Source organism: Leuciscus leuciscus (assembly GCF_965113295.1).
Source record: "Leuciscus leuciscus genome assembly, chromosome: 1".
Taxonomy (NCBI): Eukaryota; Metazoa; Chordata; class Actinopteri; order Cypriniformes; family Leuciscidae; genus Leuciscus; species Leuciscus leuciscus.
Window position 1 is genome coordinate 74,806,046 of NC_138725.1, and position 25,937 is coordinate 74,831,982.

Here is a 25,937-nt window from a genome sequence, read left to right on the forward strand (position 1 = left end):
TTGTGTTTAACTTAACATCCTTTAATGTATGGAACTCAGGCTTGTATCTGAACTTCCTGTATGCATGTGTGATTAATGTTGTTTTGATCATATAGTTATGATCTTCGAGTGTTTGGATCTGAAATGTATTTTTGAAAGAATTTTTCCCCCAATTTAGGGTCTCAAATAGAATCATGGTTTTGTAACCCTACCTCAGACCATAAAACTTTACGACCCAGGAAAGCAGACATTCCCAGCAGTCACGTCCCAAACGCACCACACACACACCCACAGATTTTCCCTTGACTTACCATAGGACATTACCAAAATGTTGATATATTTCTGAGGTGCCTTTTGTTATGACCACGTCATATTGGGGTGTCTACAATTTTGTCATGTGGTAATCAAGACTTTAAATGTGTGTAATTCTGCATATCTCCTGTAACTTCGCATTGCTACAACCTTCATGTGATGCGTTTGATGTCTTTGTAATTCTCTTAATCTAACAGAATCGAATTCCAATAGCAGAATGCAGTAATATACATTGTTTACACATTTCATATTTCTGGAACCGAAAGGCTTAAGTCAATCGTCACTGTAACTCGAGCCAGGAGACCGTTCCAAACGAACAAAGGGATCTTCCCGCCTAAGAAAATCTCGACAGCTGATTCGTCCTACATGAAGGAGGGGACGGCACATGGGACACTGATAAAAGTCCAAACCTTCAGTTTTCCTCTCTCTCATCCAACTCAACTCAACTCTCTTAACTCTCTTCCTCGGCGCAGCGCTTCTCCAAAGGAACATCTGGAGGAGGCTCTGGTCTTCTCTATCGAGCGAGCACATGTTCGAGTCGTAGCTGCGTCCCTTGCAACAAAGACTTTAAACCTCTCCCATCCCGGGAGATGAACCTTATTTTCCGGTAACATTACATTCAGTGAGCCTTTCAAGCTTCCCGCGACACCGGAAGACGCAGCAGAAACAGGACACCATCCTCGCTTCCTGCATCAGCTTCAGCCTGACCAGAAAGAGCACAGAATCTTGCAAATAACGTAACCCTCTCTAAAAGCTGTTCCAGTTGTCTCGTGAACTTAGGTTTCTGTATGTAATAATTACTAGCTTTTCCCTTCTCTCTATATCTTTCTTTCTTTCATTTCATTTATTCTGACCACGCGATGTTTTCTGTTTTGTTTGGTTAAATGTTTGTTTGTTTGCATTTTTACGTACGTTTATATCTGTAGTTTATGTATCCTCTAGTGTGTGCCATTTTATTAATAAACCCATTTATATTTTTAATTGTCTCTGTGTTTGAAAACCCACCTTATAAAGTCCATGAAACTAAAGATCTAAGCTACAAGCTCGATATAAACTACATTTAGTAGTTCTTAATTCATAAACTCAGAAAGTTTGATATTCGTGGCCAGAAGATAAAACTTTCTCGGAGTTTGAAAAGGGATACCCCCTTCTTAACTGTAATGATCTTACATTTATTCGCTGGACGAATTGAATGGTGATCAGACAGTTACAGAACAAGGTAATCTCGATAATTGATAAAATAGTCATGAGTCATAATTATTAATATTTCCAAAATTCCCTATATTCTTGAGCTAATTCACATTTACCCAGAGTCGTTATTGTTACAAAGTTAATTAATAATAATTCCCTTTGAGCTAAATTGACCTGTCTGACCCTTACACACAACCAAAGACACAGAGCTACACAACCTTGTAGAAACACAGAGATATCAAACATCAGCACATGTCTCTCAACAGTGGTGGCAATATATTTTTTATTTATTTATTCATGCAGCAAACTGGGAGTTTTATACTGGAAACCAGCATGCATTGCGACATGAAACTTTTGATTGTCACCATTGTTGAGATTCATGTGCTGATTGTTGCAGCAAGCAATAGTTTAAATACACTATATGATTTCAATATCGTTCAGAATAACTGATTACAGAAACATTGCTGGATATCATGTTGTAGATACAGATATATTATTAAATAACAAAAAGTTCAAATCTTAAACATAGAATGAGATCAGACATATCCAGAATGATTATGGCATTATTACATCATAACAAATGTGTTTTATAAAGTCAATGTTATATTAGCTAAATATCTGTTAATTCTCAACCAGAACTTTGGTACATATATGAAAGAAATAATGTTAAACTGGTTTGTAAACTGGTTTCACACTCAGTCTGGCTGGAAGTCTGTTGTGGTTCTTGTGTTTCTCTTTTTTCTGTTCTTGTCCTTCAGTGATTCTGCTTATCAGGTGTTCATCAGTGTCTCAATTCACTCTCTTTTCATTCACTCTGTCAACTGGACTATATTAATGAACTAATGTAGGGAATAGTGGATGAGGGTATAGGGTGTGATTTGGAACAAGTGAGTGTCGACTTTGAGCGCTGTTAATTCACAGTATATTCCTGCAGGCTATTTTCTCGAAAATGACAAATGTAACCCAGAATGCTTTGTTTTCTACGGTACATTACTGTTTTAATGGAAAATGGTGTGATGTTGTCAGAATTTGGCCTTTTTTTTAGAGCAAGGGTTAACAGTGTAAATCACACTTTGCAAGTGGTTTTTAGACATTTTATTACAAAAATCTTACATATTGTGCCTTTAAGATTATTTTCACTTCATTCTGAAACTGGCCTCTAGTCATAATGGTTATGGTTTGATAAATTGATTGTATCATCATTTAGTAGTCTGACTCAGTCTCATCCAGCATTAATCATTTGTGTGTCTACAGACAGTAGCTTTTGTGCACAATGTTTATTTTTTATTTTTTTATTGTTCATAAAGCTGTTGGATCTCAAGCTGTTAAATCACACCAGCAAAATCGTCAAAACATCAGAAAAACTAGTATTAAAAGGTTAAGGGTCAAGAGCTCAACTAAAGCAAACACAACAATAAACTAAACCAATAAAGCAATCAACATCTAAACCTCTGTCAATTCTCAATAATAACTGTTGTAGATGACAGCAATAAAGGCAAACTGGTCAGTAATAAGTGCAATAGTGTGTAAGGGCTGGAAGTCAGTTGTAGTTGTTGTGTTTCTCTTTTTTCTGCTCTTGTTGTTTCTCTTTCCTCCAATGATTCTGCTTATTAACATCAGGTGTCTTCAATCATCACTTAATTATTGATCAACTTAATTATCTCAGTAATTTCAAAACTGTTTCAGAGTAACTATAACACTCTTTAGTGTGGACACACTGCTATTGCTGTGTAATATTTTTTTATAATATTTACACCCTATATTAATATTTATAATATGTATAACTGCTACGAAGAGCTGTGGAAGTGACAGGATTTCGGGTGTACGAGCACCGCCGCTACTAGAACTGATTTGCTGCTTTCCGTGTGTTTGTCTTTGAAAATGAACTGGAGACTTGTGTTTTCTGCATCCCGTGTGAAACTGTCTTCATGTCGAAAGAACTCACTGAACTAATAATTAAATAAAGAACAGAAAGTCAGGAGGAGGTTTATCTTGTGCTCTGTTTCACTCTGTTTGACAGGAGGCGTCAACTTTAAATTGATTTGAAAAGGATTCGCGACTGTTCTGCTTTAAAGTGAGACACTACAGGCAAAAACAGTGTTCTTTCATGCATCTGTCAATTTTGAGATTTTGGGCTTTTTTGCTTTTCATTAAGTGTTTTTTAGACTAGTGGACAGAAAACATCCAAAATACACTTTTAACTGTATCTTTTAGAGCACTTTATCTATTTGCATCTGTAGATTTGAATTACAATATAAATCTTTAAAGGCAGTTTTCTCAAAATTAGTTTTTCCTCCTTCATTGAGCCAGAAATCTCCACATCAGTAACACTTTCATACACCAAACTTTACAGTTGTATTATTTTTTAAAAAGGGGTTTGTTCATATATAATTTTCCTGATTTTATACAACATTTTATTCCTATAAAAAAATGGGGAAAATGTAATTATTTTTAGCTGTTGAAAATTTAGAGATATCCAGAATCCCCTCTGTAAACACACTTTGGCTCTAATATATAAAATAAATGAAACAATAATTTTTAACCTGACTTCATCCAATGTTCAGATTTTTGTTCTAGAAATGTATGCAAATTAGTGCACATTTAATTAGACAACACCTCATTTGCATATTTAAACATACATTTCTGAAAACTTGTAATACAAAAATGTTTGCTATTATTGATGTAATCAATCAACTGGTGAAGTAGTGATCCTTTTAAGGCATCCTTTTAAATCCTTTTTGTTTGATTGTTGTGACTTCATTTGAGATTCAATTACTGAATGGTATTCTTAAAAAATAAGTAATATTAAATAATCAGCCCAGTCAACACTTTGATCTCACAGTGATGTCAGCATGTGGTCACAACGTCAGCAATGTGAGTTCACAGTGAGCTAAAAGTGTAACCTCACAGCGCACTCACTGTGTGCTCATGTTATGGCCACAATATGAGCTCATCTCAGCTAGAGATGATATTGTTCTATGAATGTTTTGAGAGCATTATGTTATGGTCTTGTAATGTCTTCTGTAGCTAAATTTATTTTTGTTAACAGAATGTTGTCCTAAGAGGTAGGATAACACTCTCTAAAAACACATTTAAACATGTTTAGTGATAACATTGATAGGACATTATCCCCTAACATTTTTATAAAGTTTGAGGGGGAAGTTTCCCAGCAGACACAGGACTGAGAGGTTTAGATGTCGAAGTTTGTTTGAAAGTAATAGTTTGGTTTGGTCATCATTATGGTGATTAGTGTTTGCTGGGCTCTTTGGCCTTGACTTCATAACGATAGTTTTTCTCTGATTGCTGTAAGTATTTAGCCTGGCTAACGTCAGACCTCTTCTCATTGAGACGTGGTCTGGGAACCACATGTTCATTTTCTCATATTTGAGGCGTGGTTTACGAATGCCCAGAGCCGTTTATTGGGCGCTACGAATGTCTATCAAATGCGCCTGTACTGTGCTCATAGCTAATCGTTTCAATTATACCAGATGACGTATGTAGAGCGACAGAAATTCGACGAGGAAGAAGACGAAATAAACTTGCGTTCTAAACTACTTAGAACACTATCTAAGGCTGCATCGAAGGGTAACTTCATGTCTGCTGCCATGTTGGATCCATAGATATAAACAAACTGCTTTGGTGTGTCGCATAGACGTCGTCATCGTCTTGCTGCTCCCTCCCCGTCTGTGATTGGTTCCCTCGCTGAGGCGAAAATCTGGTCCATGGAATCCAGGCTGCCTAGCAGCGTGAATAAAATTGCGCTGCGCGCAAGCAGCATGGCTAGTAAGTGTTTGTTATAGTCAGAGAAAATGTGATCAAGTATGTTGGGTATTTGTTGATAATAAATATATTATCATAATCTAGTGGCCTGATTACATCCTGGGAATGGTCTCTGGTATATTTTTTTTTCAATCATAACAATTCTAGATTTATACAGAGTTTGATCTTGCAGCATTTTAATCTGAAAATCTTTGAATATTTAATATACAATAAACAAAATATGTGTGCAATAAATTTTAAAACCCTTCATTGAGACAAACACAAACCTCAAGAATCAGCGTGCGAATATCAATAACAGTGACACGTTTCATGCTGCAATGCATTCTGGGTGCATCATAAAAAACTCATCAGTGGCTCCCAGAATGCATTGCGGCATAAGCATGTCACCGTTATTTAGATTCAGGTGCTGATTTTGAGGTTCGAGTGTGTCTACATGAAACAGTAGTTGACAATGTCTAGTTTTCTTTTATTATTAAACAATTTTCCTTATTTAAACACTGTTGGATGTCATGCTGCAGCATTACTATAATCAATTATATGGAATTATTAACACATGATGGTCTCGATGAGATCAGATGATCAGAGCACTACATGATGATTATTTCATTATCATCATCATCACCATCATGTGGCTGACATCATCTGATCACATTTACTCTTACTGTTCTTGCCATAACAAACAGTTACAACAGCCAGAGAAAAACTAACATTAAAAAATCAAGAGTCAAACTGCCCAACTGAACAAACCAAACTATTAATTTCAATAAATCATCAACATATAATTCTCTTTTAATCTCAATAAGGACTTTTGTACACATATTACAGAAGTAGATCTGGTTAATTATTAGTGAAGCTGGTGATGCTGTTTGTGGTGTTAATGTGTTTTGGTTAATGACGTTGGAGCCTGACATCAAATGTTTAGACATCAACCCAATTTAAATTTTCAACCAAAATTTGACGTCTGGTCGATGTTGGACTTCACATCTAATAACATTTCTAGCTGGGGTGATTCACATTGTGGCCATAATATGAGCCACAGATAATATGAGATAATATGAGATAATATGAATAATGTGAGTGAACTGTGCGGTTACACTTTTAGCTCACTGTGAACTCACATTGTGATCATATGGAGAGATCATATGTTAGACTCACCAATCAGAGGGATTTCTGACCCTGTAGAGGGCAGTGTGTTGTTGATGATCAGCAGCATCACAGAATTAGACAGCAGTAAAGTCACTTTGAAGGTCACTTTGTCTGATGCATTTGCGTCAACTAAGAAGGAGATCACATCCAGCAAAAGGAAGAAAAATACTGGTATTATAATGTTGATGACATACAGTAGAGGTCTCCTTTTTATAATGATCTGCAATAGAGAGAGAGAGAGAGAGAGAGAGAGAGAGAGAGAAAGAGAGAGAGAGAGAGAGAGAGAGAGAGAGAGAGAGAGAGAGAGAGAGAGAGAGAGAGAGAGAGAGAGAGAGAGAGAGAGAGAGAGAGAGAGAGAGAGAGAGAGAGAGAGAGAGAGAGATTAGCATCACAGTGGACTTAAACACTAAGAAAATTATAAAAAAAATACATAAATTAAATAGGGGTGTGCCATGTATCAGTTTAAAATAAAACCAGTTAGGTCTCTTACAAGTAATAATTGGATAAGAGAGATTGGATAAGAGAGATTTCTAATCATAATTGTTACTAGTAAGAATTTAATTAAAGAGCTAATGTGATATATTGAGAAATAAAACTTATTTGGTGATATTTGAATTTGGTCATAATGCCTATCCCTATATATTCATTTCCTTTAAATGTTAATGCCGATAAAGATCTGTGTTTGGTTAGGGTTAAATTTTTCATTTTATTTTAAAACTACAATAAGTTCTCATTTGTTAACATTAATGTATTTACTAACATGAACTATGCAAAACATTTTTAATAACATTAACAAATACATCTGTTCGTTGTTCTTCATGTTAGATCACAGTGCATTAAATATCTTAACAAATACAACCTTTGATTTTATAATGTATTAGTAAATGTTAAAATTAACATTATCCAACATTAATAAATGCTGTAGAAGTATTGTTAATTTTTTGCTCATGTTAACTAAATTTGTTAACTTATGAAACCTTATTGTGAAGTGGTACCAATTTTATCTTTTATTTTATATTGTCAAACTCAACGTGTAAATCTCTTGTTAATCTGTGGGTGGTGCTGAAGGAGAATACTTGTTTTCCACACTGTGGAGGTCAACTTTGCAGAGGTCATAGTGTCATCCCCCGTCACAATGACAGAGAGTATTGTACACAGTGAGAATTGTAAACTTGAACTCAGGATATTTTTTTTTTGCCATGTTTGTCTTGCTTTTTTAAGCACATGTTAATGGATTAACAAAAGCAAAATTCATTTTCTAGGTGTGTTTCCTATGAATCTGTGTGTTTGAATTAATCGATTGAGTCAATGTCAATGATTCAGTGACCCATTCATAAAGACAGAGGCTGTATACCCTCATTCCCACATTACTCCTCTAATATAGTCCAATTGAGGGAGTGAATGAAAATGAGTGAGATCATTTAGAAACTGAGTTCGCCAGAAGGGATGCCGCTTTTGCACAGTTTGTGCTTTCTGTTTAACAATCATTTTAAACTTAGCAAACTGGCAGCTCCATGAAAATATTTATCCTGAACTCTGTCATGGAAACTAGCATGTATAATTAGGCAATTTAATAATCAATTAAAATGAAAATTATATTTATGATTTCATGATGTTGTAGCCAATTGGACAAGTGGTTTGGAAAATGGATGGATGGATGATTCAGCTGTGAGTGTGATTGTTGGTATCGAGGGCTATTTATAGCACTCTGTCACGTCTCCGCAATAATGGCACCACCCGGAACGGAGGACACATGGTCTAAAGTGCATGGCACAAGTGAAAAATGGTTGGCGCTCCCGGTGCATGGCCTAAAAGGGTTGTCACTATTCTCTTAATGAGTAATGTCTGTGTTTTGGGCGTAACGTGAAATAAACCAATCAGAGTCTATTTTCCCATTCCCTTTAAAAGCCAGTTGCGTGCCATGGCGGATTTGCTATTTACATGATGGAATTTGACGGTGGAAAAACTGAATGCACCTATAGCGAAATGGATCTTTTTGTGTGTGCTTCTGAACACACCTCTTTTTCAGACCAGCACGCCCATGAGCGCAAATGTATTTGCTGTTTAAACAACGTGACGCAGGACGTGAAAACAACACAGCAAAAACTCCAGTGTTAAAGCAGCACTCAGTAGCTTTGGGATTTCTTCGCTGTATGCTGGCAGGTTTCTCTCTAGAGCTCCCCCAACAGCTTCGGAATAGATATTTGACAACACTGTTGTAAAAACTCGGTGATTCTCAGACACCAGAGGCTAGTAGATTAACGACATCAAAGCAGATGGGACATTCTTTAAAACGTCTTCTTCATTCGGGTTCGGACAGCGTGAGGGAGCGCAATAATGACAGTATTTTAGCAGATTTCTTTTGGCCGTAAAGCAATTGTTTACATCGCGAGACCTGATATCACGCGAGACTTCCTGACGCGGCGGCCGGCGGCCCGCCGGCTCAAAGTTGCAAGTGCGTATTTTCCGCTCACGGGCACCAGGGGGGTGCGAAACGACCACCATTCAACCCGAAATAAGTAATATAACCATTCCAATGACTCCGAAGCTGTTCAGTTAACCTGTTAACCCTCACCAGTGCGTCGGCGCACTGAAGCGTTTTTTTATTTATTTAGTTCAAAGTTACTATCAGATTAAATGTTTTACCTTGACAAACTATACATCATTAAAAAGATATAAGACTCAAGTTTCAGTATTTGACAACTATTGTATTCTGAGAAACTTATAGTGACAGTTATGTCTTAATTTGTGTCAGGAGTTATGAAATGAAAAAATGCGTTGATCCCTTTAATATGATTTATGACCGTCAGCTGGTCCATTCAGAAAAAAAAAACTCCGTGCTGTCGTCATGACAGTGCTATACAAAACAACGTCCCTCAGGGCTTTTAGCTCAAAAATGTGCAGACTTGGAGAAATATTGATATATTCTCATAGATTCACATCATATTTCTATAGACAGGAATAATATTTATTGAATTTATACCCAAATGCGTCGATGTAATCATTATGAGCGCTTCTTACTGAGATGTGCTGTGTTTTCAATTCATACCAATAGCCAGAGGGCGCTACATGCACAATAATACTCCATATATGGAACATGAAGAAGAGCCATAATCATGTGACCTTCAAGGACGTCACTGATAGCAGCTACACACAAAGCTAACACAGAGATCGCTGTAATATGCAGATATAGACGTTTTGAAGACAATAAACATGATTGCAAATGATATTTGATATTTGAGTGTTCTTCAAGCAATGCCAGGTATTTTTATAATAATAGATTATATTTATAATGTAATGCTAATCGATATAGACTTTATCATCGTGCATACTATAAATAATATATTTTCTTTCTGATTTTTTTTTTATCTGAAGCCAAATTAGATCACAGAAGATTATTTAAAACAATCGGCTTGCGTTATAAAATAAGTTTGAAGCACAAACATAGTTTTAATCTCATAAATGGTCGTGTATTGATGGTGTGCTAAGCTAACATGCTAGCTAGCTCAGGTGCACCTGTCACCTAGAAGTTATTCTTTTATGGGTTTTTTTTCTAAATAGTAATGCTTTTCTGAAATGTTTTAGAGCATTTGATACAGTTTCAAATATAAGTGAGAACTTTGATCAAATAAATTAGGGATTGAAACCCTATGAATAGCCTGTGAATAGCCAGTCGTTAGTAACTATAATGCAGACAAAAGATATGCATATTTAGATCCATAACCAGGCTGGAGAGGTGTGTGAATGTGTACTGGGGAGACTGAGACTGAATGGGGCTCGTTTGCACCACAAAACAATAGAGACAATAGACTGAATAGATGACTTAGATGATGACTAAACATCAGTAGCATTTTTAGAGTCTAATCAAAATAAAGTAATTTGACATGATCTTGAAAAACATTTAACCAAATACAGAGTTTTAGACTTATAATTTTCAGATTTTAAATATAACATGGTCACACATATGGCTTTAGCTGCAGTGCATTTCTAGATTGCTCCAGGGCCCACTTCAATTTTATTTTCATGAATATGTTTAATAAAAATAAATTTCTAATAACTTTACAAAACTTTGAAGCTATTTAAAAAAAGTTTTTTTCATTATGACAATAATTAATTCTACATTTACAATAAACTACCAGGTGTCAGCTTTCAAATGAGATCATACTTGTGCTTTTAGTGCAAAGGGTTCATGAACTGTATCTGTTTCAGTTTGGGTATGTCATTTCTGGGGATTTTTCAAAAGTGGCGTTGCAGCTTAACAGGTTAAAGGAACACTCCACCGTTTTTTTAAATAGGACTTATTCACTTTCTTTCCTACATTTAGATAGGTGGGCAAATGCATTTTTGTCTCAGTGCATGCATTGTTTTAGTTTGACAGGGTCGGCGCTAGCTTAGCTTAGCACAATGAATGGAATCCTTTGTTGCCAGCTAGCATGTCCTGAGTAAAAGTGATATAAAAAATTTAAAAAAAACCACCTAATTACTTCTTGTGGCCTGCGTATTCACAACAAGTACAAATAGTGATGCAGATTAACACTAGGCGATTTCCTAGGCAGATATTGACTTGTATATTAAGGACTATATTAGGGGGAAGCACAGGCGAAGCACTGCTACTTGGGCGTGATATCTCTGCGCCCAAGTAGCAGTGCTTCACCTGTGCTTCCCCCTAATATAGTCCCAAGTCAATATGTGCATAGGAAATCGTTTAGTGTTAATCTGCATCGCTATTTGTACTTGTTGTGAATACGCAGGCCACAAGAAGTAATTAGGTGGGTTTTTTAAATTTTTTATATCACTTTTACTCAGGACATGCTAGCTGGCAACAAAGGAATCCATTCATTATGCTAAGCTAAGCTAGCGCCGACCCTGTCAAACTAAAACAATGCATGCACTGAGACAAAAATGCATTTGCCCACCTACCTAAATGTAGGAAAGAAGGTGAATAAGCCCTATTTCAAAAAACGGTGGAGTGTTCCTTTAAGGTAAAAAAAAGTTACTTAGTTCACCTTTAAATTAACTCTCCTGGGAGTGTATATGAGTCCACACTCAAGAGTGTAAAGTGTTAAAATATGAGTGTTAAATTAACACTCAAGAGTGTTAAAGTTAATGAGATAATTAAGTGATTAATTGAGTGATGATTTATCATTATTGAAGACACCTGATGTTAACAAGCAGAATCACTGAAGGAGAAAATCACAAATTGTAAGCCACCGTTATGGTGATCAGTGTTTGCTTTAGTTGGGCTCTTGACCCTTGTATTAACTTTAGGTTTTGTTTGGCTGTTGTATCTGAGTTACAACTCCCAGATGAACAAAGAAAAAAAAAGTGATCTGATGGTGTTTGTTATATTATGAAAATCATCCTTTGAACTTGATCACTAAACTCATTAAGACCCTTATTTCTGACTTAAATGTATATTGTTGGTTACAGCATAACTGTGATTCTGCATAAATATCCAGAATTTTAGATATAATATAAAGGATTTCTTAAAAGTTGTTTTTAAAAAAAAATCTTTCTTTAAGGCACACACAGACGTCAAGATTCAGTCTATGCATCTCAACAATGGTGACGAGCAGAATATTCAATTAGGAAAAGTAAATTACATAGACAATTCAGATCATAATTTATTCATACCGCAATGCATGATGGGGGCCATTAATGAGTTGTGATTGGTGGCAGCCACTGCAACATGCTTTATTATTGTCACCATGGTTGAGATTCACAGGCTGATTATTGATGTATGTGTTTCTAAATAAATACATTTGAAAGTCTTTTAACCTGTTAAGCTGCAACGCCACTTTTGAAAAATCCCCAGAAATGACATACCCAAACTGAAACACATACAGTTCATGAACCCTTTGCACTAAAAGCACAAGTATGATCTCATTTGAAAGCTGACACCTGGTAGTTTATTGTAAATGTAGAATTAATTATTGTCATAATGAAAATAATTTTTTTAAATAGCTTCAAAGTTTTGTAAAGTTATTAGAAATGTATTTTTATGAAACATCTTCATGAAAATAAAATTGAAGTGGGCCCTGGAGCAATCTAGAAATGCACTGCAGCTAAAGCCATATGTGTGACCATGTTATATTTAAAATCTGAAAATGATAAGTCTAAAACTCTGTATTTAGTTCAATGTTTTTCAAGATCATGTCAAATGACTTTATTTTGATTAGATTCTAAAAATGCTACTGATGTTTAGTCATCATCTAAGTCATCTATTCAGTCTATTGTCTCTATTGTTTTGTGGTGCAAACGAGCCCCATTCAGTCTCAGTCTCCCCATGCACACATTCACACACCTCTCCAGCCTGGTTATGGATCTAAATATGCATATCTTTTGTCTGCATTATAGTTACTAACGACTGGCTATTCACAGGCTATTCATGGGGTTTCAGTCCCTAATTTATTTGATCAAAGTTCTCACTTACATTTGAAACTGTATCAAATGCACTAAAACATTTCAGAAAAGCATTACTATTTAGAAAAAAAAAACATAAAAGAATAACTTCTAGGTGACAGGTGCACCTGAGCTAGCTAGCATGTTAGCTTAGCACACCATCAATACACGACCATTTATGAGATTAAAACTATGTTTGTGCTTCAAACTTATTTTAAAACGCAAGTCGATTGTTTTAAATAATCTTCTGTGATCTAATTTGGCTTCAGATAAAAAAAAAAATCAGAAAGAAAATATATTATTTATAGTATGCACGATGATAAAGTCTATATCGATTAGCATTACATTATAAATATAATCTATTATTATAAAAATACCTGGCATTGCTTGAAGAACACTCAAATATCAAATATCATTTGCAATCATGTTTATTGTCTTCAAAACGTCTATATCTGCATATTCATTCGATTCACATGACGTCACTGTAGCTTTGCGCCGCCATCTTTGCGACCGTCGGTCTCAGTAATGCCTGCAATATGTTGTGCAGTTGGCTGCAACAACAGCCGAAAGAGGAACCCTGAACTGGTATTTTATTCTATACCAACCTTTTAATTAAAAGACTTGAAGTCTCATGTTGGTTTGTGGTTAATTATGTTTCCATTATACTCTCAGTGGCCAAAATTATACAGACAGATATCGACAGATAATGTTTTGTCTTCATTTTATTGTTGGATCTGTTTAAATGCACTTTATCATGGTAAGTTAGTAAGATTTGGGGTTGTTTTGAATATAACTGTTTGTCTGTCTGTTAGTTAATACCTACCTAAATCTAATAAATATTTTTCTGAAGTTCATAAAGATAGTCTTCATCACATGCGCTTTTAGGGTGACCAGATGAGATTGGCTGAAATTCGGGACGGGACGGGACGGGACGGGACGGGACGGGACGGGGGGGGGCTTCTATGATATTAGACTGCGTAGCCTATAATAAAAGATAATGAATTTCAAACCTGAACCAAACATATTTTTATTCAAAGATCAATTGAATATATTTCTTTAGTCTGCCACAAAACACTGTTGTAAGTAACAGTGAGTGCGTAAATCAGACCTTTCAGTATAGCCTAACGCTAATAAGCTTAAACGAAAATAACGAGATAATTGTGTAGTGAAGTATTTTGTCCTCGCGGCTGCAGCAGCTCTAATAATAGGCAAAATAGGCTACAGAATATTTCGTTCTGTATTGACAGGTGCAATATTTGAAAATCGATCATATATATTTTTTATTACATTTATATCTGCATTTATGTAAAAACTTAAACTTTTCAAACATCAAAATGTCATTTATTAATATGTTTTCATGTCAAAATGACATACAAACATCTTTTCCTATTCTATTTTGCCTGGAAACGCTTCCAACACGCTTGCGTGTCGCGTGAAAAATAGGCGTCGGTTCTATTTATAGCATGCACGCGTTTTCCGCGCGGCTCGAGGCGCGTGTCACGCAGGCAGTGTGCAAGCTCTAAGGGGAGCCGAAATAAAAACGGACACGCCACGCAGCCAGTGTGTCGCCGGCCTCAACCTCCGCAGACAGTTTTTAATGTTTATCAGACAAACTACTCAAGATTTTGCTTTAGTATAATTTTCGGGACAATTAGGGCCAGATTCGGGATTCGGGACAACAGTTTAGATTTCGGGACTGTCCCGAATTTTTCGGGACGTCTGGTCACCCTATGCGCTTTAGATTTTTGTGCAAGTAGCGTTAACGTTAGCTTTGCAGACGATGCATAATCTCAGCCTTGAAATGCATATTAAAGGACTAATTCTTCCAAAAATGATAATTCTGCCGTCATTTACTCACCTTCATGTGCAAACCCTTAAGTTTACTTTCCATGGAAGACAAAGGGACATTTTTGAATTATGTAGCCTAATGGAGACTCTTCTTGTCGATGTAATGAAAGTGAATGAGTAACATTAGCCTACTAGGGGCTGTCACGCAAAAAATTATAATAATAAAAGACAACAAAACATCACAAAAGTATCATAAAAGTGATCTAACACGACTCGTCCGTTATATTAATATCGTTATTTATTCATATGATAGCTTTATGTGATGAACAAACTGCAATTTAAGTCGTTATATTATAATCACTGATGAGCTTACCTTTTGATAGCTTTTAATCGCAGCCGAATCGTGAGTGAATCATTCAAAAAGATTCGACTCGAAAGATTCTTTCATTTCGATATTTGTGTGTATTAAACCTTCTCTCTGTAATTGAACATCTGTTCTTTAAGACAGATATGGCAGTCTTTTATGATATTCGGCTGATGTCTCTGGCTGTGCTGATGGACGGATTAGATAGATTCATTCACGCCAGCCGAACAGTTGCAGATTCATAGATTCATTCATGACATCGCCTCGACTCTCATGAACGCGCGCCATGAAGCTCTATGACTTAAGTATTTCTATATCATGAAAGGCCAATTGGGGCAAGTCTGGGGCAGATAATTAATGGACTAAAGAAAACTGGGGGTAACAAATAAGGATCGGAGCCTAAAATATATTTTTTCTCCAGGTATCCCTGTCTCTCTCTCTCATTCAAATGGGCAGTTTCGGCGGCCATACCGGGCGAGTCGGTCGCAAATATGGCGGCGTTCTATTTGTAGTGACGTAGGTGGCATCTGTCGGTACACGATCCGTTCCACCTGCACGATCCGTTTCACGCATGCGTAGTAGACGCAGTAAAACGCACATGCGCAAATGATAATTCTGTTTTGCGACGATTTACGACACTGCACGATCTGTTCCACGTAGTTCTTTCTTCATGTAAGTGCAGATTGTCTAGGCAGAAATGCATATTATTTAAAAAAAAGAAATGCATATTATGTTCCTTATTGTCTTCTGTAAACAACATTGAAGGGATAATTTTCCTCATTTAGATTATATAGATATATATTAGCTTATATAGACCCATACCATACTAATACAAAATTGCTCAACTTAAAAGTTAACTAATATTAGCAGCTTTTAATGATAAAAAAAACGACACAAACCGTCTTTGACAACACTACTGACCTCAGACCAAAACACGGCAAGTTAAGCCTAATACCATACAGCAGTGAATCGCAAAGGAGAGTAGCCTATGGAGGAAACTGATCATGTATGTTAATGTAACAACTCACAACTCCTTTATTATTTTTGGATTGGCAACCACGTAAACACATCGTAATGCATAGCGCAAGCTACATTTAAAAGCATCAAAATAGACCCGCTGTGAAATGTTAAACACAATACAACTAACGTTACACAAATATGCCGCAAGTTGTGCCATCGCATGCGTGGTTCCGATAGTGTAGGAAAACCGTGTTTTCTACAACGTAATTACGCGCATGCGTGTACGGATCGTGCAGGTGGAACGGATCGTGTACCGACAGCATCTATGAATAGAGTGCCGAAGTTATGACGTCACTTTGTAGGCCAAAACGCGGAAGTGAGTTAGCATTTTAGCACTACGGGTTCCCTCGCCCTAAAGTCTATGGGTTTTTTGAATGGGTTTTTGCTAAATCGCCTGAAATAAGGTCTGTGGTTAACAAAGCCTCTAAATATTTTCACGTTTTGATCTATGACATAAAACACACCAGTTATAACCTGCTTGTGATTTTTTAAAACTTTATTGTGTCTTAAAAACGGTGGTTGCTAACAAGTTGCTAAAAGGGACTACATCCTTTGGCGGAGACTTTAGACGTCATCATGACAAACATGAAATCTCTCACTAGCCCGCGTTTCAGCTTCACGTTCTTAGAAGTTTACCTTTCAGTTAATATAGCCTACATAACGTTATTTTTGTTTTGTCCCGAGATGCAACCACAAGTCATCGAATGAAATCTCGTTTGTTTTCCGTCCGATGTTATCCAGCGGAGACTCTGGGTTCGTGCCAGATGGAGTAAAAAAGGCTAGCAGTAGCAAGAATAAACGTTTTTCATAACCAAATCAACAGCTAAAATACCTTTTGTCTTTCTCTTAAAATATCTAAAAGCTTGTTTACTTTGCCACTGTTTAATAGATTAGATCCGCTGCAGTTTTATTAAAGGCTAACGTTACGTTGAGAAATGTGTTTAATTAAAATATTCAAAATAATACCTGGTTTATTGACTTTTATTGTAACTTGTTTGGATATAATTATAGATAGGGTGGGTCCTGCACCTTGTGAACTTGGCTTTTACCCACCTATAATAATATGATTGTATTTGTAAACAGCATTGCCGGTAGTTAAAGCAGGCAATGATATTAATCTTTGTTATTTTAGTAGTAAATGTTAACTATATTTAATGTGCTATATAAACGTGGACAATTCCCAGAGAACACGCTGATATGTATAGCCTTAATGCACTGTAAGTTGACTGTCTGACAAATACACAAATTAAATGTTAAACTATTGCATACTACTTGTATACTATTGTAACTACACTCCAGTCAGCTCACAGTAATGTGAATGTGAGATAAAATTTACTACACAGGCTCTCACATTGGGGCTTGTGGATTACCAGGTAAAAATAGAAAATGTTAACAAAATGAGTTTTATTTAGGGAACATATATGGTTTAATTATAATATATTATAATAAGCATTTGCTATTGACAATTCTCTTTAAATTCAACATATATAATTATATACAACTATTATATTAAATGTTTGGAATTGAACTGCGTTATGCTTGTTCAGAGATTATTTGTATAGTTATCTTAAATACATAGAACACTATTATAACTCCTCTATCTCTCCCTAGTTTTACTTACTCGATTAACCTTGTACCTCATGCTGGCCCTTACAATACCGGCAAGTAAACCAGCATCTAAGCTGCACTGTTCATGTCCAGATTTATAGTTGTTCTCTCTTCGATCTATGGTTTTTCTATTATCTAAGAAAAAGGACATGGAAATTGATACAGCCATAGCTAACGTTAGTGCTTCTGAGATGGTTAAAGCGCGTTTTTTTCCCTGGCGAATTAGCAAATGGTATGCAAACATACAATCAAACATAATACAGTGAAAGATAATCTTTAAAGTTTATTTGGGGCACAATGATCAGGCATAATAATCTTAATCACAAAGAAAATAATATTAAGGTTTATATAAACTAACAAAATAATAAACGAATAAATAAAACATTAACAAAAGATTAAAAAACAGCATAAACAAAATTAGTTTCTAACATTTTTTGAAAAACAGAAGGGGCAGTATTTCTCATGAAAAAGTGGATAAGTGTTCATACCATAGACTGTAAAAATAGACATACCATAGACCATAGGTTCAAACACAGCGCAGATCATAATGAGCGAGCGAGTGAGTTTGAGGAAGCTTGATGATGACGTTGATCCGCGACCATGGTGTGCTGTAGTCCGTTGATAGCCTACCGTTAGCATTTTATATCCGACGGCTTTATTTAGGCTTCAAAATGTATACATTTTGGATTAACTTGTAAAGATTATCTTGATAGACAAAACGTGTAAGGGTCACAACTCTTTGTTGAACACAGATCTTATTTTTTGCGATTTTCCAAAAGTCTATGGGGAAAATGCATTGCTTTTTGATCGAGGGAACCCATGCGCCGCTAACTTCCGGGTTGGCCTACAAAGTGACGTAATTACTTCGGCACTCTATTACAGCGATCTCTGTGTTAGCTTTGTGTGTAGCTGCTATCAGTGACGTCCTTGAAGGTCACATGATTATGTCTCTTCTTCATGTTCCATATATGGAGTATTATTGTGCATATAGCGCCCTCAGGCTATTGGTATGAATTGAAAACACAGCACATATCAGTAAGAAGCGCTCATAATGATTACATCGACGCATTTGGGTATAAATTCAATACATATTATTCCTGTCTATAGAAATATGATGTGAATCTATGAGAATATATCAATATTTCTCCAAGTCTGCACATTTTTTAGCTAAAAGCCCTGAGGGACGTTGTTTTGTATAGCACTGTCATGACGACAGCACGGAGTTTTTTTTTCTGAATGGACCAGCTGATGCTCATAAATCATATTAAAGGGATCGACGCATTTTTTCATTTCATAACTCCTGACACAAATTAAGACATAACTGTCACTATAAGTTTCTCAGAATACAATAGTTGTCAAATACTGAAACTTGAGTCTTATATCTTTTTAATGATGTATAGTTTGTCAAGGTAAAACATTTAATCTGATAGTAACTTTGAACTAAATAAATAAAAAAACGCTTCAGTGCGCCGACGCACTGGTGAGGGTTAACAGGTTAATCAGAACAATGTTTATTAAGTATTTTGGATTGTATGAAAAATACTGAAAATCATATGCTGTAAGATCACAGAGCTGCTGTAATTAACAAGTTAAACCAAACTATCTCAATAAGTTTCATTTTTTGGATCACAACATGATTATGTCAAAACATAACCAACACCATCAGATCACATTGTCTCTTTGTTCATCTGACCATTATAAATCAATAACAGCAGACAAACAAAAATTAAAGTAAACATATAAGGGTCAAGAGCCCAACTAAAGCAAACAATGATCACCATAACGGTGGCTTACAGTTTGTGATTTTCTCCTTCAGTGATTCTGCTTGTTAACATCAGGTGTCTTCAATAATGATCAATCATCACTCAATTAATCACTTAATTATCTCATTAACTTTAACACTCTTGAGTGTGGACTCATATACACTCCCAGGAGTGTTAATTTAACACTGGAGTTTTTGCTGTGAATAACTGCTTCGGGCTGAAACTAGTAAAACACACTTGCGTCGTGCCTGGCACTGCAGTGCACCGGGTGTATGTTTTCATTGTTGTGATTTGTTTTGCACTTCTCTGCCACTATGAAAAGTGAATATCTTTAGAAATATATATATGAAGAGTTCAGATGCAAAAGCCTCTAAGTGCCATCTGAAATTTTCTCAAATTGATTTTTATCAAGCTCGTATATTTAAGTTCAGTAATTTCACTTAAATGACAATTAATAGGTAATTTTCATTGCCATATAAGTGAAACAATGGCAATGATCATTCTAGAAGAAAATTTCAGATGGCACTTAGAGGCTTTTGCATCTGAACTCTTCATATATATATATATATATATATATATATATATATATATATATATATATATATATATATATATATATATATAATATATATATATTAGGGCTGTCAAAAGATTAATCGTGATTAATCGCACCAAAATAAAAGTTTGTTGTGTTTACATAAAATATGTGTGTGTATAATTATTTTGTATATGTCAATACACACACATGCTTGTATATGTTTAAAAAAAATGTGTAAGTTATATATAAAAAAAATTTATTTATATATAATATAAATTATATATAAATATATATACAGTATATGTTTGCAAATATTTCTTAAATATATACATGCATGTGTGTGTATTTATATATACAAAATAATTATAAACAGTACACACACATATTTTATGTAAACATGAACTTTTATTTTAGTGCGATTAATCACGATTAATCTTTTGACAGCCCTAATATATATATATATATATATATATATATATATATATATATATATATATATAATCAATATGAATGCTTTATTCCAAACAAATTTAACTGACTACTGAACAATTATTTAGGGTCTATTAGTAAATTTCATTCTGATATACATACACACATCTCCCTTCACATTCACAGCTTCCATGCAACATCTGTTCAACCTCTGGTGTGAGAACCATATTATTAAAGAATATCCTCTCTTGAGCAACACCTAAATAGAATTTACATGTTGACTTTGAACATTAAATAACAGATAAAATAATGTATACTATAATATATTATAGTATGATTTCACACTTTAGTGTATAATTGAAAACAAACAAAAAACAAATAATAAAATGGTTAATTTAGAAGATATTGATATCCCTGCCTTTTTAAGGTTTAAAAATATAATTACATTTATTACACATATTTTTCACAAACTCATGAACTATTTGTTTTTGTTTTGTAAAATAATTGTATTTATATATTCAATATTGGTTTACATTTCATATCCAGTGTGCTGTACCTTAAAGATCAGCTGATGCATTTTAGCCGATCCAAGATCATCATCAGTGGATTGAGTACTGTTAGTTATATCGATGAGATCCCACTCTCCCTGGCTCTGAAAGATCTCTTTCGATTTCTTAATAATATGATTGTGATCAAACATTACTTCAGACAAGGTATCCAATTTAATCTCCTGATCTGTGGGAACAGAAATGAATATTTTATTATTTTATATTTTAATATAAATCAAAGTCAAATAGTTTAATAAGTCAAATAGTTTAGAAGAATAAACCATGTTATCTTCTGTGTGTTTGTCTAAACTGATTAATGTGTTTCAGATGTACCTGAATACGCTGTAGACTGAAGTGTTATTTTGCAGTTTTGGGTGTCGAAGGGAAACCTGTAGAGATCCCAACAACATTGATTACTCAAGACAATCAGAATTCCTGATTTTAGAATGTGTACTTAAACAAATGGTCCTAAAGTGGGAGCACTTTATTTCACAGTCGTCTTGATGCTAAATGGATAAAATATAAATTAGCACTGATTATTAAAGACATGATTGAAGACAGCAGGTATTCAAATCAAAAGTAACTTGCAGACTACTGATCATCATGTTATGCAAGGAATAATCCTTAAAATTAATTAAGGGTAACAATTATAAAAGTTCCTTACATCCCCTTGTAATACTCCAAAAACGAGCAATCAGAGCTATTCATAAGGTAGGATACCTTGAACATACAAATATACTGTTTTTACAAAGTAACATGCTTAAATTCATGGACTTATTTGATTTTTATACTGCACAATTAGTGTATAAAGCAAATCGGGTCCTACTACCAGCAAATATTCAAAAACTATATATATAAAAAGAGATAGCTGTTACAATTTGAGAGGTTATGGCCAACTTAAAGTACCAGCTTTCAGAACTACGAGGAAAAGTATGTGTGTGTCTGTGTGTGGTGTCAGGCTCTGGAATAACCTGAGAGCCCAACTCAAGCAGTGCCCATTCATTTATCAATTCAAATCAAAGTATAAACAAGTCCTACTGTCTAAGTACAGGACGGAAGAATGTCCTTAAGTGTGGAAAGGGAATCTATTTATGTTGTATTTTATTTTATTTTTTGACTGGCATACTAAAAAAGATAATATAAGATAATGAAAATAATATAATTAAACTATTTATAATTATAAACAATTGTGTCCATTGAATGTATTGAATTCATAACAATAAGGAACAAAAGATCAAATTAAAAGATTGGTGACTAGTTGTCACTGGTAATGATGGGTCTTTGTACTTATTGAAGAGTCTTCTTTCCTTGTCTTGGAATCAGCAGAATGATTGTTAGTTAATATTGTTGATTGTATAGTTACTGGAATAGGACAACATAGATATGTGTCAGTTGTCTTCTTGATTATAGTAAATGTATCTACTGCTCAAATGTATAAAAGGGGGTAGGCGTCAATAAGCTTAAGCTTCTGCCTACTCCTTTTGAGCATCATATCCACATTGTTATTTATTTACTTACTTATTCATTTGTGCATGTATCCTTCTTTAGTTTTGCCTACTGTGCTGAAACTTGTTACTATGTAGAACTTTGTGGAACTCAGATGCTCAAATAAATAAAGAAATGAAATCCTGCTCCTGGAGGGCCACTGTCCTGCAGAGTTTAACTACAGCCCTGATTAAACACACCTGAACCAGCTGATCAAGAGCTGTCCCTTTAAGAGCCATATAATATGTTGTTCATTAGATAAATCGAACATCACGTGCGGTTTGACCTGCAATGTCTGTACAATAGTAATGCAGTTAGACAAACTAGGTTATTTATATGTACAAACCATACAAATGCCCCATTCTGAAACATTTCTAACAGATTTAGCCTACATTGTAAAAAAAAATTAAAGATCCACCTTTGATTGTTGAAAGTCTTCCTGGTGCATTTCACTTACAGCCAATATGATTTCTTGTAGCAGTTTCAAAGATAACTTTTGACAACGTTTAATTCAAGAGCATGGAGAGTTTGGAGCTGGATGTCATTTGACTTTGCAGTGGAGAAAGGGCTAGTTTCTTTTTAAATATTCGGATGTGATTGTTATTAAAAGGTTTAATAGACAGCGGAATCATTTAGGAATCATTTTGTGTCCTTGTCACAATCCAATCTGTTAATGATTAATCGTGCATAGCATGTAAATGGGCTATAGATCCTAGATATAATGCTATTTCTTTTTTCAAATGTAGTTTTTACAGGAAAAATATTACGCTGAATTATGTAATGGTCAGCGGCAGGTGCCAGAGAAAGTCCTGGCTGCTGGAGTTGCCGCCGGAAGTGACGCTGAGAGATGCCGATGCCACATTTTGTGCTAGCCCTTGTACAGGAAAAGTGAGAACCACTTGGAGAGATTCGCGATTGCACATGACATGACACAGTCCGAGAGCGCACACTCAATATCTGAGTCTAGTTCATTCGTATATTTGAGAGCTCCGGTGCAGTTTTCTGCGATTACATGAATGTGCCCTCGCGTTACAATATTGCGCTCGCGACATTTGCCATTAAAATATGCCATAGAAACCTGCGGGTATGTATAAAATTATGCGCAAAACATGCAATCCTGGGCTGAGACGAGGCGGGTGTGTCGAACTCGCTGTCAGAGAATGAGAACACGCAGCTGGTATCGGTGTATATACTGCAGAAAATGAGTATTGGAACAGATATTGAGTATTGTCAGATATTTCAGTATCAAAACGTATCAAAATACAGATATTTTGACAACACTATTATGTAGTTTGTTGATTCTTCAAATGTTCGGCCCATTAATCACTCTGAGCTCCATGCCTCCTTGTGATCAGCTCTTCAAAACCTGTGGCTGCAGTGGCTTTTTTCAGTCCAAATATCAGGGGTTTTATTAGTCCGTTTATGATTGGATATTCTTATTGGCTCCCAAAATGCCGGTCAAAGATTTGAATATCAATTCAAATTGTACTCAGTAACGAAATGTGATTTTATAAGTAGCAAAGTAGATCACTTAGGTTAATATGTACTTCAGTACAAGTAAAATTACAGATTTAAAAATATACTCAAAAAAGTACAAGTACCTGAAAAAACTACTTAATTACCGTAACATGAGCAGTTGTAATTTGTTACTTCCACCCCTGCAAATCACACCATTTTCCCTCATTCACTATTCCCTACATTAGTTCACTAATATAGACCACTTGACTGAGTGAACAGTTTTGTAGTTAATTCAGACACTGATGAACACCTGCTGTTAACAAGCAGAATCACTGAAGGAAAGAGGAACAAGAAGAGCAGAAAAAAAATATGAAATCAACTGAAGATAAATTACATTAAATCTTAGCAAAAGATCTCAGCAGAGGAGGATTAAACAACTCCACAAACAGCATTACCAGCTTCACTTATTACTAACCAGATTTACTTTATTTCTGTCAGACGTCTGGGCTAAAAGGTGACAGAGGTTTAGATGGAACTTTATTTTCATTTGATGTTACCATGATGGTGATCAGTGTTTGCTTTAGTTGTGCTCTTGACCCTTTTTGAACATTAGTTTGTCTTTGGCTGCTGTAACTGTATTTAAAATATATTTGATATGTCAAAAAAAGCTGAAAGAAAACAGTGTCTGATGACAGTGACTATTATTAATGGCCACAAAGATATTTTATATTTTTGAAGATGGATCGTTGTGATTTTCCAGATCAAGATTTATCAGGGTTTTGACATCAAGAAAATATGATGAATTTTACAAAGTTAATTCTCAGAACATTTTGAACTTCTAGATCAGCCAGACACACACAGACATCAAGAATCGGTGTATGAATCTCAACAATGGTGACAATCATAAGTTCTCTTACGAGAGGTCTCTCGTACTTGCGTAAGATATCTTACGCTAGGGGAAAACCTCTTTTCCTCGAGATATTGAAGCCAAAAATTATCCTTAATTTTGCAATAATGTAAAACGCATTGCAGCAGCATGCAGACATGGGCGAGACAGCTCGCGCGCCCATTGGCTGCTCTGCGGCAACTGCACCAGCCTATCGATAGAGGCTCCTCATGACGTCAGAACCAATGAGGGCGCTTCGCGCCCATTACGTCATGTCCCGCCGAAATCGGGTGGGGCCAGGGCTATAAATACGGCCCAGAGAGGCTGGTTTGGTCAGTTTTTCATCTCTTCAGCGGGCCTTCGCATCGCTGGATCCTGAGAGGAAGCCGCGCCGTCTGAGTCAAGCACCCAGCGGGATTAGTGCATCTGAAGCTGCTGGTCGACATCTCGCCGCCTTCAGTCGCCGTTTCTGCTGACGCTTTCCGGCGTACATATCCTTTTCTCTTCTACTGTGTTTTGTGTATGTGTGTGTGTTCGCCGCCGCGACACACACTCTCATTGCACTAAAAGAGCCGGGCGTCTTTTTCAAGACGCCCCCTTTCCCCCCCAACCCGCAAAGCTCGCCGGTGCGCCCGCTTGCCTTGCCTGCTTGGAGGATGATACCTGCTCTCCCTCTGTTCGAGCCGCGCAAACCGCGCCGTTCACAGGGGATGTCAGGAGCGGACGGTCACGGGGCTAGCTTTCTCTCTCCCTCTGTTCGAGCCGCGCAAAATGCGCCGTTCACAGGGGAGGCTAGAAGCGGACGGTCGGGGTTAGTTTTTCTTTACGTACAAGAAAGCTACCCTGCCTCTGCGCCCCATTCACGCGTCAATCACCAGCGGAAGAAAACATATTGACGCTATTATATGCTCGTGCATCTGAAAGCCTTTGTGTTCCCCCCTGTGGCTCAGTGGCGGAATCTTTGGTTTTTCACACGAGAGACCGGAGTTCGAATCTCGGTCTAACGGCAGATTAATTATGCCTCCAATGCTTCGCTCTGTCAGTTCCCTGAAAGGCGACTGCAGATGTGCATTTTGCAGCCAACGAGCGCGTTGTACAACCCGCTCGCCTGCACCCAAACACCGTTTCTATGGTTCCCGTGCGTCACTGGCGAAAGGAGAAAAGAGTGTTAATGCCCCGCTGCGGCCGGGCCGAATTCTATTTCTCATTCCCCTCTGAAGTTCGGGCGACTGGAAATGTC

The 25,937-nt window shown here is 36.1% G+C and overlaps 1 protein-coding gene across 1 annotated transcript in view; it reads right to left on the reverse strand.

The window, feature by feature from the left end:
* Positions 1–21,261, reverse strand: part of LOC309511927 (5-hydroxytryptamine receptor 3C-like) — a 32,720-nt gene extending 11,459 nt beyond the window's left edge. Inside the window, exons 1-3 of the mRNA XM_082187301.1 lie at positions 21,202–21,261; positions 20,877–21,055; positions 6,418–6,628 (exon numbers count right to left, since the gene is read on the reverse strand). Coding sequence (XP_082043427.1) covers positions 6,418–6,628; positions 20,877–21,020 — 355 coding nt within the window. The 5' untranslated portion in view covers positions 21,021–21,055; positions 21,202–21,261. The remainder of the gene's footprint in view (positions 1–6,417; positions 6,629–20,876; positions 21,056–21,201) is intronic.
* Positions 21,262–25,937: the final 4,676 nt, after the last annotated feature.